This window comes from Nuphar pumila, chromosome 4, assembly GCF_984573655.1.
Source record: "Nuphar pumila chromosome 4, dmNupPumi1.hap1.1, whole genome shotgun sequence".
Lineage (NCBI taxonomy): Eukaryota > Viridiplantae > Streptophyta > Magnoliopsida > Nymphaeales > Nymphaeaceae > Nuphar > Nuphar pumila.
The window spans coordinates 13,723,452-13,739,822 of NC_143252.1; the positions used below are offsets into that span (position 1 = coordinate 13,723,452).

At 39.9% G+C, this 16,371-nt stretch overlaps 1 protein-coding gene across 1 annotated transcript; it reads right to left on the bottom strand.

Annotated features, from left to right (window-relative positions):
* Nucleotides 1-5,274: 5,274 nt before the first annotated feature.
* LOC149839437 (uncharacterized) lies at nt 5,275-13,030 on the bottom strand. The gene is made up of 5 exons (XM_090004868.1): nt 12,538-13,030; nt 12,221-12,361; nt 11,725-11,853; nt 9,428-9,882; nt 5,275-5,859 (listed from the first exon to the last, which is right to left on the bottom strand). Exons 1-5 carry the CDS (start codon nt 13,028-13,030, stop codon nt 5,275-5,277), a joined length of 1,803 nt encoding a protein of 600 aa, XP_089860994.1.
* Between the last annotated feature and the right edge of the window lie 3,341 nt (nt 13,031-16,371).

The following is a 16,371-nucleotide window of genomic DNA, read 5'->3' on the forward strand; positions in this document are numbered from 1 at the left end:
TTCATCATTGACTTGTTGACAGCACAATCTTTTGTATGGAATCGATAACCATTTATGATGTACCTGTTGTAACATTGCACAACTTTGGTCAGACCATTTTGTAAATCACATATTCTTTGATCTTTAACATCAATAAGGCGGACCTATAAGTATAAACATTGACTTGTCGACACCATCCATATATTCATGTGACACCTCATTATCAACTATCCTACGGTATATCCAATCACGATTTGTAGCCATTTTATTCTATAATGTTACAGATATTATCATCACCAGTTAAAAGAGAATCTTAATAATGCTATGATGAAAAAAATATATAATTTATCTACTAATTCTTGTTTGGTGATTGTTTATGAGCAATTTTTTGTTTCAATTAATGCATAGATTTTCGTGTGTAACACCATCACACCATATGTATACACATCATGAGGATATTTATAGATATGAAATCACATTCCATAAAATGATACATTCATTTAAAGCATGTTTTTATGATATAATTTCACATGGAAGGCATAATCAAATGGAAAATAACTTCATGCAAGCATGGATACAGACACATCAAACATTGCAATATATTCAAATCATTCATATCAAAATAATATCAAACATGTACCTGCAGCAAACACACTCCAATATCCCGCTAACTACTACCATGCCTAACATGAAATCCATACTCCAAAAATAAGAATACTTTTATTCTCATACATTGAAATCATGCTCAGCATGATCTCCAAACTCCATCAAAGCAGTCTTAGATATCCACAACTAAGTGAGTGTGTGAACAGAAAAGTGTTGCATCTAATAAATTAAATAACATATAATGCACTTGCATCACTTACTCACTACGGGTATTTACCCGATTTGCATTATTTTTGTCACTTACTTACCATGGGTGGCGAGGCACAAGCGGGATCCATTGAAAAATCTCCAAGAGACACTATGTTAAAATGAAGTTTATTACCCAATAACAAGGAGGGTGACGTCCCCGGATAGAGAAACACAACCCTCGGGTGAACGGAATTGAAATAAGAGGTAGTAAGACTGGAACCAAGTAAAGCAGAGGGACACCCCCCTACCGGAAAACAAGTAAGGCAGGGGGGGCACCCTCTGCCGGAAAGAAAAAAAAAGTCAGTCAACAAGGCAAGAGGGCCTACTTCCTGTCGGAAAACACATGGCAGGGGGGCCACCCCCCTACCAGAAAACAAGCGAGGCAGGGGGTGTCACCCCTTGCCAGAGAAATCAAGAAACGTAGGGGGGCCACCCCCCTGCCGGAAAAACAGTAAGGCAGGGGGGGCACCCTCTGCCGAAAAACAAGTAAGGCAAGGGGGCCACCCGCCTGCCAGAAAACAAACGAGGCAGGGGGGTGCCACCCCCTGCCAGAGAAACAGTAAGGCAGGGGGGGCACCCCCAGCCTGAAAATAAAATGAGGCAGGGGGGGAGACCCCCTGCCAAAGAAGAAGCAAGGCAGAGGGTGCCACCCCCTACCGGAAAACAAGTAAGGCAGGGCTTACCCTGGTCCTTCGGCGATCCCAAAAGAAAGGGGGAAAAGGCAAGAGGGGGGCATAGGGTTTACTTGAGAGACATTGGGAAAGACAGTGGCAGCAAGGCTGGCACGGGGGACCGACTTATAGGAGCTCGCAGATAGGGAACAGAGGAAACGGTGATTGTGAGACACTTTGGGGACTGCAGCGATGACACCAAAAAGGGGGGAGCACAAAGACCGTGACCGAGAGGTCGCCGGTGTGTCGACGATAGAGGCGATGGCTCTGCTCATAGGGTTTGCCAAACGGGAGCAGAGGGGAGTACTCGAGGTCACCCGCAGCTTCGACCGGCGGCGCCTGTTGAGAAGGGCGATGATGGTCACTAGTAGCACGTCGTCAGTGGCTAACGAAGAGGGAGCCGGTGGCGCTGGGGTTTGCTGGCCGGAGCTGAACGTGATGGACTAGGGTTTGGTTTTGGGGAAAATCAAAGAGAGTGGAGAGAGAATGTCATGGCTTAGAGGGGCTTATATGGAAAAATAGTGATGGACGTAGAATCATGTGTCGGCTGTCTCTAAGTATTTTGAGAAGTTTTATTCTATTCCACCAAATACGGGGGGTAATATTGGGAATGAGTTATTTCCTTCTCTTCAACTGAATCAAGTCTTAACCTTGCAACGTAGGTTTTTGAAAGGAGAAATCATGAACGCAATTAAAGATTTATCGGGTTGGAAGGCACCGGAAGTAGATGGTTTTCCTATAGATTTTTTCAAAGTTTTTTGGAGAGTAGTGAAGAGTGATTTGTGTACAGTGTTTGATGAGTTTTATCGTAACTCTAGACTGCCTAGGCAGTGTCATGTCAGATTAATCTTCCTTATTTCAAAAGAAAGCATCACCACAGATATTATGCGCTTTCACCCCATTTCCATAATGGGAGTCTTATATCGTATAGTCGCAAAGGTCTTAGCATCAAGACTAAAATTGGTGGCATCTAATTTATTTTCTGGTTTTCGGTTTGCTTTTATTCCAAATAGGAGAGTTCAACAAGCATATATCTCGGCTTCAGAGGTCATTCATTCCATGCACGCGAGTCGTACACCTTACTTCATGTTGAAGCTTGATTTTAATAAAGCATATGATTCTGTGTATTGGCCTTTTCTTTTGCAAGTGGTGAATCACATGAGATTCGGCAGCCATTTTTCCAGATGGGTGTCAAAGCTCCTTACCAATGCACAAGCCATGGTGTCCATTAATGGGGTAAAGGGTGAGCATTTTTTATTGCGGCGCGGCCTACGACAGGGATGTCCGTTATCTCTGCTTTTGTTTGATACAGTGGCATAAGGACTTGCAGTGGTTCTTAGACGTGCAAAAATAAGGGGTTTCGTATAATCGTTAGATATCCAAGGTTTTTTTAGGCATATTATACAATATGCTAGTCTTTAAAAGGGCTTCACTGCAGCAGATGCTTCACGTAAGGCTTATTCTCATGTTTTTTGCAGCTTTGTCCAGGCCGAGGCTCAATGAAAATAAGTGTTTGGTCACGCTTTTGAATGGCGATCCGACCAGTCAAAACGCGATAGAAAAAATTTTCAACTGCGTTTTAGGGCCGTTGTCGATCAAGTACTTGGGGCTCCCCCTACAAGTCAAGTCAACCTCTAAAACATCATGGGCACCAGTTGTTGACAAGGTGTGTCTTAAGCTCCAGTCTTGGCATGCCAGATATTTGTCTTTTGCAGGTAGGATTACTTTGATCAGGCATGTTTTGTCAGCGATTCTGGAATTCTTCATGTCGGTTTGTGTCATGTCAGTCAACGTTGAGCAACAGCTTAAGCGCGTCTTGTCAAGTTTTTTGTGGTGTGGTGTAAATGGACCTTATAAGAGGCACTTGGTGGGATGGGTCTCCATCGTTATGCCAAGGACTATGGTTGGCTTAGGAATTTTTGCTTTGCGTAAAAAGAGTGTGGCATTGGCTGTGAAGCAGTGTTGGTTGGCTCATACTTCACAGGATGCATGTGCAAACTTTCTCCGGCTGAAATATAGTCTAATCGATTCGCTTGTTGTTTGTCGGGGGGCTCGTGGACCATACACATCGCATTTGAGGAAAATGTGGTTTAGGGCATTGCGTTTGTTTCTTGACAGGGATTTGAATGTGGGGGTAGACAGATCTTGGCTTCAATGGGCAGTCTCAAATGCGGGAGTTTTCCAAGTCCACAAGGTCTACCATTCTCTTTTACCTCCAGGTCCGGGCTGGATCCCCAAAAATGCTTTATGGGCGAAGAGACCATCTCCGAGGACCAAGGTATTGGCTTGGTTGATTATTCATGACCGGATATGAACCCATAACAATATCAAGAGGATGGGCTTTCAGTTTCCTATTTGGTGTGTGCTTTGTCGACAGGCTGAAGAAACCACACATCTTTTTTTGTTGTGTGAAGTGTTTCGAGAACTGGTTTCTATAACTTGGAGGGCTCCATCATTTGTTGTACGGGAGGGTTGCTTTGCGTTAGATCTTATCCTCGGCCCTGCTATAATTAGACGCGAAAAGAAGTGGAGGACTATTTGAAGAGTTTGGTTATTTACAGTGTGGTGGTTCATATGGATGGCCAGAAATGATGCTACTTTTCGGGATGTCCCGTTCAACCTTAACAGTTTGACTCATAGGGTCTTGGCTGATGTGTATGCTATCTTACGCATATATCTCAAAGACCTGCCTCTGCCTCCAACCGATCCTCATCTAGATGTATGTGGTCCTTGATGAGTTTTCTGTTTTGTGTTCGGGTTTTTCTGTTTTTGTGTAAATGGTGTTTTCATGTTTTGTTGTTGTGTTTGTGCTTGTGGGACTCAACGCTTTGTTGAGTTTCACCCTTAAGTAATGTTGATCACTTTTTGGCTCTCTCTCTCTCTCTCTCTCTCTCTCTCTCTCTCTCTCTCTCTATATATATATATATATATATATATATATATATATATATATATATATATATATATCAAAACTACCTTGTGAACTGTTATTTTCATGGATTTTTTGCCCTTTTCTCTTAAATTTAAGTGTAGGAATGTGATCTACATGCTTGGTATTATAAGGACCAACTCTTGAATCTGTTACTAACCTAAAGGTGGTAACTCAAATCCTAGCTATAATAATTCAAGAAAGACGGGAGATGAGAGGTGGTGGTCGGTTAACTTGTAGGAAAAGCTAGGAAGGAGATGGGAGGATCAGACGAGAGACACGAGAGAGAGAGAGATGGTTGAGGAATGGTCAGAGTGTGGTTAACGGGAGCCTCAAAATCAAATGGCCCAACGAGGAGTTGAGCTGGCTGGGACATCCAAGGCTGTGACTGTTTAGCTCTTGTTGTTGCTCTCATGTTTTTTAACCGCAGCGAGTGATATCTCATCCCTCTCAGCTCTGTTCGAATTTTTGCTGTCTTTTAATACAAATTTAACTCTTTTTCAAAAACAAGATCACATGGGTAGTGCTTTGGCAACTTCTGAGTTATATAGCTTCACAATCAACTTGGTGTGAAAGCTCAAATGAACAAACCAAGGATTTAATTTTTTACTTGAAGACTTCAACAATACAGTAATTGCACCACCGTTACAAAAATAATAATACTAATTTGGTGGTATCAAAACTTACAAACAATGATCACGATTAATAGATCGTGATTAATACAGAAACCCATTTGAAAGATTCATGACTTTTTATGCTTTGGAATCCTAGAGCGGGTGGTCCAATTAAGTCATACACTTGCACATATTCACTAAGTTGATTTATTGAGAGAGAGTTTTCTTATTTGGGAACATGTATCTGCCAAGGAAGGCTTAGAGGGCTCCTAAAGCTTATCATTATGTAGATCATGATGTAGTAAGCAAAGGAGGTAGCCATCGCGATAGAAAGAGCATACAATAAGGAAGATCTGACCAGAAGAATGATGGTTGCTAGGAAGGCCAACATTATGAAGAACACTGAAGCGTAGAAGCTTCTTATGCCCATTATGAGGTAGGATATAGTTGGTTGGTGGAAGCTACGAGTTCTGTACCTCCAACTAAGGACAAAGAGGAAATACAACAAGGCTCTCAAGGAACAGCCTATGGTGAGAATGTCTGCAACCTCGAAAACAAGGAATGCAGGCTTTCTTATCAAGATGGGTAGACCATTATTTTGGTTGGGGCCACCGGGGAAGGTGTAGAGGACTGCAAAACCTGTTGATGCCATGAGAGCCACCACCACTGAGAAGGACCTAGCCGTGCGCTTCAAAGATTCTTCATCTTTCTTCATGAATTTCTCGTGCGTGTCGATAAACAACTCCTTGGCTGTCTTGCCATTCGAGTTTGAATGTTCTATGAGATTGTGAGGTGTGATCTTCTTCACGCACTGCAAGCACTTTCATTCATCAACATCACGCGTATAACTATAGACCAAATAAATTTCTCCTAAAAAAACCTACAGACCAAACAAATATATAATATATAGTCACTAGAATATGAGAGCTGAAATAAGAGAATTAGAATATGAAATCTAGAAATATGGGCATTTCCAACACTTTTTTTGCAAATCCAACCATTTGGATGTAGTTGCCATGGTGAATTTGCTAGGAATCAACCATTGGATGAAAAATGTGATTTTTGAATGCTTAAAAAAATCTTGTTTGTGCATCAAAATGGGATGATTCAAGAGAGGGTTCTTGTAAAACCGAGCATGTAGATCATATTGTTACGGATAGATTCAACTGTAAAAAACAAAAAAATTTATGAAATTTGTATATATATATATATATATATATATATATATATATATATATATATATATATATAGAGAGAGAGAGAGAGAGAGAGAGAGAGAGAGAGAGAGAGAGAGACTAGAATCTGTAAACTCATCAAACAGGTAAACTTTGTTGAACCTACAGGAACCGTTTGATCTCCGGATTGACGATTCTTGTGTAAACCCCCTTTCTCATTCCCTTCTTTCCCTGTTTTTCCTTCCATCGCCTTCACCACCGTCGGACAGCCTCCCAACCGCCATCTCCAGCCTCCACCACCGTTGGACAGCCTCCCCACCGCCCCCTCCTCCCTGTTGTTTCTGCATTTCACCCAAGTTCAGCCAAATCGGGTCTCTGTGCTGCTCCTTCCCTGGCCTCCACCGCCACCATCCCCGGCCTCCCCACCATCATCCTTGGCCTCGACCACCGCACCCTCTTCCCTCTCTTTTTTGCGTTTCACCCAGGCTCAGTCAAATCGGGTCTCCCTGCCTCTGCCGGACGGCCTCCCACCATGGTGGTGGTCCTCCAGTGTGGGTGAGAGAGCGAGAGAGATCATGGGGGGGTTAGGGATTGCACAGGAACTATTCGATCTTCAGATCGGACAGTTCCTGTTGGTTCAACCACTTTACATATTACATTGGTTTATATATTCTAGTTTATATATATATTGTTAATCTTTGCTACCCTCATGCATAAGGATTCCCTTAGAAAAAATTGTAATATTTTAAACTTTTTGATGTTTTTTGTTCATCTTGCCATGACCCTCCAAATGTGATCAAAATGTTTGGGGTCAGTCAAGAATGGTGTTTGCATCAAGTTATTCTAACCTGTACGTAAGCTTTTGTAGGGGTTGAAAAACTAATGGCTTATAATTTATCAAATTTTCAACCCTCATAAAATCATGTTTTTATGTTTAAAATATATCGATCCAGGAATAGATTGCTATTGTTTTAACCATGCTGAACACATCCATGGGTTCCCATTTGATCAAAACAAACAGCCACTATGAGTTTCAACTAAAGGGTTCCTTATCTACAAGGGTACTATATATATATATATATATATATATATATATATATATATATATATATATATATATATATATATATATATAAAGAGATATTTGTAATTCATCCTAACAGTTCTGACCAGCTTTATGAGGAGAGCATTTGCTACCATCTCGGTTGGTGGGTAAGGAAGCCCTAGTTAGAACTCATAGAGAATGATGGTTTTGAGTTTGCCTTATAAAGAGGGGATGATGATGGAAAAACTCTTATTTTAACCCAGGGCAAGCCACCTTGCTCTAGTGTCGCTACACGAGCCTCCATGTAAGAATTCCAATCTATCATCGCTACCTTTACGGGTTTCATAATGTGTTGGTAAATGTCTTACTGACAAAAGGCAAAAGGTATATCGCGGAAACATAAAAAACATAAAATCACTACTTTTTGGAAAAAGTTATCTCTTACCATTGGTTCAAAAAGCAAGTTTCAACTAGTGAACCGCCAAAATACAAGGCATGGTTAGGTGATAGGCTCCGCCCACACAAAACTTAGAAAATCACTAACACGTTGAGAACACAAACACCAAAAATTGTTTTGCGAGCAGCGATTTTTTATCCAAAACACAAAACACAAAAAATCACCATATCCACTTCGATTTTCTTTCTTTTGTGTGGCCCAATTAATTACTTTACAAAGTTGATGCAAATAGGTTGCCTGATTCCCAAGAATATATGCTATGGTTTACACCTATGCTACTTTAATCTATGCTAAACTAGGGTTCAATAAATAATAAACAGAAAATAAAAAATACTCATAATTCATTTCATCTTTGAATAAAAGCCATTAGAAAAAATAGCAAAACCCTAATCTAATTTAGATCTAAGATAGATATGAATCCTAACTAAAATCTAACAAAACATAAACAGAATTCATAAATGGATCTTGGATCCAGGTTCATCTTGCTTCTGTCCTACATAAAAAAATACTCGGGCCAGATCACTGGATCCACTCCACTAAACTACTGGCAAAGAAAGGTGAATAGATCCATTGATTGGGTTGTGTTCAGCACCAACCATTGGATGCCATTAAGAGAGTCAATAGGTCGGATCTGGTTCGGATATCGATCCAGGCAAGCCCAAACCGAGATCTGAGTTTGTGGTGCGGGTACCAGCTCCAGCCCCGGGTCTGGTCTGGGTCAAACCCGACCATTGACACCCCTAGATGCCATGTATGTCTGCCCCCAACTTTTAGGATAAGGGTCCCACATCTCCACCCCCTTTTGAAAAGGCCAGACACATTATATGTGTTCAGCCTGATCACAGAACCAAGCCTTTCAAAAGGGGCTTTTGTGTTTTTTTCCTCCCCTCTTAGGCGGCACTCATTTTATGCCCTGAAATTCCAAGTGGTATCAAAAATCCAGATTGGAGGGGTTCCTCATTTTAAACCCAATCAGACTTCACTAGAAAACAATCGGCATGCATACCAACTCATGGAATTTCTTGAAATTTTGGGAGTAGGACTGCAAACAAGATGAGCTGCTATCTTGGCAATGCTAGTGTTGGGGTCATAAAAAGCTAGTTTCAACTCTAAGCTCAGCAAGCCAAACACTAACAACGCACGAGCAATGCAAGTGTTTGGCTTGCAAGCAATAAGTTTAGAGTTCAGACCCTGTTGCCTTATACTGGTATGAGACAATATTTTTATTTTGTAAATTAACATGACAGTTTGAGTTTGGATCATTAAGGGAAGAGTCCAAATTCCGTTATTCTCATTTTTTAAAATGATATATATATATATATAGGGGAATGAAAACCTCCCTAGTGAAATCCGTCTCAAACCTACCAAATTATATATATATATATATATATTTATATATATATATATATATATATATATATATATATATATATATATATATATATATATATATATATATATATATATATATATATATATAACCAGCTCCAGTTGAGGCCCTAGGGAAAGACTCCAAATGTGGCCCACAAGAATGACATGAGCTTGAACAACACCTTATGTTTGGTTGAGAATGATAAAGAAGTTAAAGCATGGCTTTTGCTTGGGTTCTGTTAGTACCAGCACTGAATATCCTACATTAGTAATCATTTCAAGGAGAAGGAAAGTGCACATTAATAGAAAGATAAGGGGAACATTGTTTTACCTTGAACCACTCGTATTCCCAATGCATTGGGAAGTATGTGCCTGGCTTGTCCCAGTTTTGATCTTCGTTGAAACGTCCAGCATGGTGCAGAACGGTGTTCCCGCTCTTGTCCACTCTTGCTGCCAATCTTTGCATGAAGATGGGAGTATTTTTCAAGAGACGGAAGATGCCTTCTTGGCGATTCTTTATTGCTAGGTGCAGCAAGTTCTCTCCTAAATCATTCATATAGTCTATTTCACGAGGATACTTGAATAGTATTCTCTCCACAACTAATGCCATACCATGAGTTGTGGCCATTGACAATGGTGTTTCCATTTCTTCAATGACTTCACCAGTTGTGCCACTTTTTCTTCCAAGTCCTTTATACATATGATAATTGTCAACCAAAATATCCACCAGATGCTGTAAGGACCACAGTGGACTATGGCCAGTGAGCCTCCTATAAAATCCTTGTTCTGCAAATAATAATAATAATAATAATTAGGAAAAGAGGGAATTTTTTCATCCAAATGCCTTTAAAATTTCAGAGATAAAAATAATTTGTTGATTGTCGTTTATGGGGCTACACAGTAATACTCGTTTTGATGCAGCACTAACTCAAAGTTGAGATCTTCGAAGTTCCCACATATATATTTCAAGCATCACACCTTAATGAAATTCCATTAACCTAAGGATTCGTAAGTGGGGGTTCTTCATTAGGAGGATGTTCCAAGCATCAACAATTTGTAACCTAGAATTGTCCATTGGATTATGGCACGTGGCAATGTGTGTGCATGCATGCATATGCATGTTCTAGCTAAAATGGGTTAATATTACTAACAATGTCACATTCATTCCTACGGTCAACGTTCCTTGAAGTTATAATCTTATGTGGACATGACTTGGTGCCCTTAAAAATACTGTTTGATAATTAATATATATATATATATATGTAGAGAGAGAGAGAGAGAATGGGTAGCTGTCAAGCCTTTTTTCCCTACTGTTAGCCTATCGTGAGAGAAAGGGTGTTTTTAGATTGTTTTTCGCAACTCTGACCATGAAAATGACATTTGGATCATGTTTTTTATAAAAAAAGATGACTTTCTAAACCCTAAATATTTATAAAAAATTTAGACTGTTGATTCTTAAATCTTATAAAAACCTACCTAGCTACGTGTTTCAGAATCAGATGATCCAAGAGTCCATTCCTATAAAATAAAACATGTAAAACACATTTATGTAGTCAGATTTACGCAGGGGCGTAGCTAGGATTCATGTGAGGGGGGGGGGTAACAGGGGTGTAGCAAAAAAAAAATTTTTTTTGAGATAAAATAAAAAATGGCTACAATTATTAATAAAAATGTATTTGATATGGACAAATCAAACTATTTGCTGCAGTCAGGGCTGGGCTAGGACTGGGCTGGGTCAGGACTGGGCTACAAAAATGGATAAAAATCTATTTCACATGGAATCAGGGCTAGGCTAGGACGGCTTAAAAAAAAAATTAACTGGGCCGGGAGGCAGGACTGGGCCTTCCCCCGCTCCGCCTATGGATTTAAGGAAAACATAGAAAAAACTCTGGTAGGCTCAGAGTAAGCCACATAAGTATTAGGCAGCTACCACCATATATATATATATATATATATATATATATATATATATATATATATATATATATATATATAGAGAGAGAGAGAGAGAGAGAGAGAGAGGATGCTTTAGATATTCAAAATAATCATGAATGGAAGGTCATATTTAAATTGCAGTAGTACTGTTGTACTTAATTTGGTAGTGCACTGTGTAGTTTTATATATTAAAAAAATAAATAAATAAGGCTATTTGTGTGTAGGCATGCACAAGAGCCGAGCCAGGGCTGTTCAAAATGTTTACTCTTTGCAACATGAATTAAAAGATGGTAGCATCTACATGCTCAATGGAATTTCCCATCAGATGAAATGAACAATTTTGTTCTATAAATTACAAGAAATAAGGAATTAATGCAAAAGAAAGATAGCATAACCGAGGATTGTAAATTTCCTTCACAAAAAGAGGAAAAGGTAGCAGACAATCGAAAGATACTAATACGAATAATGCCTGGAGATTAAAAAATCAATATTGTGCCCAATAAATAAGTGTTTCGGACCAATATACATGAAGGGCAGCTAATGTATATCACTGCTCGCTGTTTTTTTTTTCAGACGCAGCAAGCGATATCTCATCACTTGCTGCAACCTTGTACTTCTCATTTCTTATATTTACGATATATAACTTCTTTTTCTCTAAAAAAAAAAAGCGTAGCGTATGTTTGATTAACGTACTCGTGTGTTCACATCCAAATCGAAAGATGCTGCTGTCTCTGGTCCTTGACCGCAAGCCACTTTCTGTGTCAACCTTGCTACAGCCATAATCTTGTAGCAGTTTTCTCCAACGAGAATGAGAACGAATACCTGAAGCATCCAACATAACAACACGCAATATTCATAAAAAGTGCTGCAACAATAGTCCTGCTGCCCCTACCTTTTTTTTCTTTTGTTTTTGAAGCAGAAGACCTTACTTTAGTCATGAAACTGAAAAGCAAAAAAGCAAAGACGAGAAGCACAATAGGGCCTCTGTAATAAATAAAAGCTTTGAAGGTCACCACCTAATACACCATGATTATGATATCCTCTACTTTAATCACATAATTAAGCTAAGATGTCATTTGTGTATTTAATATAACTAAATGCATTTACTAGTAGCAAGAAGAAACTTGTGGTGTTATATATATATATATATATATATATATATATATATATGGATTGTATTAGTATATACCCTTGGCCTCTGCTTGGTGGACAAGGGACTGTGTATCAGTCTTCGATGGTAAACTTGCAATCAGATGCAGTGCAGTCATTCCATTTTTGTCTTGGTAGTAGAGGATATGTGGATATAATTCAGCCACCTTCAGTGCAGTACCTGCGTTGAATCATGTAAGTTGTCTAGTGGTCAGCAAGGATATAGGTCCAGTGTAAGTGAGTCAAGGCATAACAACGACGACAATGATGATGATGATGATGATGATGATGATGGGAGGCTTAATTTTCAACTCATTAACAACTGCAATATATGTAAAAAAAGATTGTGTTTCAAACCGAAGAAGAGGCCATGGATGGACGCATGAAGGATTGTGTTGCCATCTTGTCGTTGCAGTAGCGTGCTACTACAAGAACTCTTGACATGAGAATGGAGAAAGGTGAGCATTTCTGTGTTTCCTAGTGCTGCTGCTGCATAGAGGGGAGTCTCTCCCAGACTGTTGCAATGTGTGATGAGGCTGTTTTTCTTCTCAATGATCATCTTTACCATGTCCTTCTTGCCACTCTGAACGGCTTCATGCAGGATGGTGTTGTCCATCTCACTGTTTCCTATCTCCAATATGCTCGCAGCAGTGTCTGGAGTCATGTCAAGCATCTCTGCCAACAATTTCTTCTGGCTGCTCCATACGGCTAAATGGAGCAGAGTGCCTCCTAACACGAAAGTTGGCTTTCTTCTCCACAAATCTTCCTCATACATTCTCTTAATTTGTAACCAGTCATGTGCCATCACGGCTATGAGTGCAGCATCATTGCTATGAGGAGCTGCTCTCATGGTTTAATATTGAAGTAATAACCAAGGGATCCTGCAGCTAGAACCACTCACAAACTAATTGGTGCACCTGCCATCCTTTTAATGATTTTGAAATGGAATTTCTTTGCATTCAAGGCTTACTTTGGTGACAAACGTGTGACCTTAGCCTACTGTTCCGACGTTGCTTTGAAAAATGGAAAGCATCAACCGCTGTGCAGACCTTTAATGGGCTCAATGTGGCCTAACTGAGAAGTCTTTGAAGGCGCAGTCTGCCGTGTGCAGCTCGGATATTTTCCCTTTATCATGGAATACATAATTGGTCTATGGAAAATGATTGGTTGGCTTAAAAGTCTTCGGCAGAAAACATTCTGCCGTACTCTTTCTTTTTAGTTTTCTATGCTACATACGCTTTACTTTTTCCGTTTTTTACTAACTTTTATCAGGTGTTCAATGGGCCATACACGCATGGCTGAAGTACGATGCCTTGATGGACGTGTATAATAATCAAGACTTGTCTTAATCGTATTATACTTCCAGTTGGCCCAAAATCTCTTCCTCTCTCAAGATTCTCTCACGTCACGTGTAGGGGTGTCAAGGGGGGAGGGTTTACCCTAACCAAACCCTATAGGGTCCGGTATGATGACAAATAAGAAGACTTGATTAAGACCCGGGTCCAGACCCGAAGCTTCGATTAATACATGGACTCGGGTATAGTTTGTAAAATGTTATACCAAATTTGGGCCGGACCCGAGTTTCAATTAAGACACGCTTTTCAATGTAAATATGATAAAAAAATATTATTTTGCCGGGTCTGGTTCATGTAGTTCTTATTGGGTCCAGGTATGCTTTCTCTTACGGTCAATTCCATTATACTCAGGTCTGGACCGATACCATTCCCAAAAATGTAGACCAGATCTGATTTCACTTTGGTCTGAACCAAACCTTGACACCTCTACTCATGTGCATACTAATTAGGGGTGGCAATCGGGTCGGGTTGGCGGGTCGACCCGGCAGGTTGGTGGGTCAGCATACCTAAACCTGAACCCGACCCGTTTATTAAGCGGGTCGGCTGTGGCAAACACGAACCTGACCCGTTTATTAAACGGGTAACCCAACACGACCCGCCAACCCGTGTAATAAACAGGTTGGGTCGGGTAAACGGGTTGGCGAGTTAGCAGGCGGGTTGGTGGGTTGGGTTGGCGAGTTGGCGGGTCGGGTTGGCGAGTTAACGGGCGGGTTGGCGGGTCCGCCTAACCCGTTTATTAAACGGGTCAGGCGGGTTGGCATACCCCTAACACAAACCCGACCCTTTTAATAAATGTGTTAGGTGGGTCAACCCGTTTATTAAACGGGTTAGTTTAAGCCCAATTTGAACCCGCCTAAGAGGCAGGTTGGCGGGTCGGGTCAGGTTTTGCCACCCCTAATACTAATCAAGACCATTAGGGCTCAAATCTCTCTCTCTCTCATTATCTTAGGGCACGATGGGAAGCAAGAAACATTTTCACTGAAAAAAAAATTACAAAATTTTTTATATGACAACTTTTGTAAATGAAAAATTTTCACTTGTTTGTGTAGCATGAGAAAAACAAAATAAAATAGGTTAGAAAGATGAATCAGCCCCTCAGAGAGAGAGAGAGAGAGGGTCGATCAACCATCTCAACTACGAATTATCTAGGAAAAACAGAAAATAAGTTTTAAAAATTACAATAAAAAAAGAAAAATTATATAAAAATGCTAAAAAATTGACTAGAAATAAGAAATAACTGAAATAAAATGTAAATAACACTTTCTTGAATCCGATTCAAGTCTCCTAAACCCCTAGATTTTCCCTCCATTTATAGATAGAAAAATTCTAATCTTGATAAACCCAACTTTCATTCTTGATAAAATCTATCTAAGGCAGTTTCCTAAATCTATTTAACTTCCTATTGAATATAGATCCAGCATTTGGATCTTCACCTCGATTCGATCGAGGAACAATCTTATTTGGTTTCAGATTTGACAAGCGAAACCCGGGGAGTGGTGTTGATCAAAAACATGGTTTACAACTCCTGGCAACAGTCTTCATCGTTGATCAGTAAAGTCATATGGTCGCCTGACAATTCATAGCATCAAACTGTAGCGACTAACTTACATCATCGTTGCTTGCCTACTTGCCTAGTAGACCAATTTGAGCAAAGGTTATTCTTAATTTGTAGCAGTCACCGCCGTTGGCAAGAGCATCATGTGGACAGAGTACCACTAGAAGACCGAAACTCGCAGGTCTGGCCAGTCAAACCCCCAGAGCTCTATCGATCATCTACCTAACACCTCCCCCCCAACCACCACCTACTCCACTATCATTCTCTCTCTCACCACCATTCGTCCCTCCTCTTTCCCCGTCTTCCTCGTTCCCTTTGTATCTAGCCACCCATCAGAAGGGTCAAGCCACCACCACCACCACCAACGTCGCTCTCTAGGTTTCGCTTGTCGAATCTGAAACCAAACAGAATCGTTCCTCGATTGAATCGAAGTGAAGATCTTGCTTTGATAGCAATTGATGTAAATTGAATGGCCGATTTACAAGAAAATTCTACCAAACTACGAATTATCTAGGAAAAACAGAAAATAAGTCTAGGAATTGCAAGAAATAAAGGAAAATTATAGAAAATTGACTAGAAATAAGAAATACTTGAAATAAAGTGTAAATAACACCTTTTCGAATCCAATTCAAGTATCCTAAACCCCTAGATTTTCTTTCGATTTATAGATGAAAATTTTGAATCTTGATAAATCCAAGTCTCAATCTTTTTTTTTTTTTGAAAGGCAAGCTGGGGTTAGGCATGACCCCTACGAGTTATACATCTATACCGTTGGGTTTTGAACCTCGTACGACCCAACACAAGGTGATGTGCACTAGCTGCTCCTACCAGACAATCAAAGCCCTCTGGGGTAAAGCCTATCTAAGACAATTTTCTAAATCTATTTAACTTTCTATTGAATATGGATCAATCATTTGGACCCAATATCCAAATACAAACTAGACAAAATCCAAATCTAAAATGGATCCTAATGGACCCTTGTGTACCGGATTCTTTTGCTCCACTCCTGGGATGAAATGTGTTGTAGGTGGATGGTTGCCCTAATAAAAAATCACACCTTCTAGAAAAACTTTTCTTTCAAAAATTTTCTCATTTAGAATGGTTGAAAAAAAGTTTCCATTTTTTCTTTCCTACTTGCATTTTTTCAAACATGCCCTTAGCATACACACTCGTATCTATTTTCAAGTGTATAGCGTCATGCGTGTTACTGCCAGAACCAATTATCTTGGCTTAGATAATGTAATCTTACACACTCGTATCTATTTTCAAGCATATGGAACC

Bases quoted from the DNA above. Each gene is read 5' to 3' on its own strand.
- LOC149839437 (XM_090004868.1), bottom strand. From the start codon at position 13,030: ATGAGAGCAGCTCCTCATAGCAATGATGCTGCACTCATAGCCGTGATG. The intron at 11,854-12,220 runs GTATATACTAAT...TGGATGCTTCAG, and splicing joins CCACCAAGCAGAGGCCAAGG to GTATTCGTTCTCATTCTCGT. The intron at 5,860-9,427 runs GTAAAACAATGT...AAGTGCTTGCAG, and splicing joins GGGAATACGAGTGGTTCAAG to TGCGTGAAGAAGATCACACC.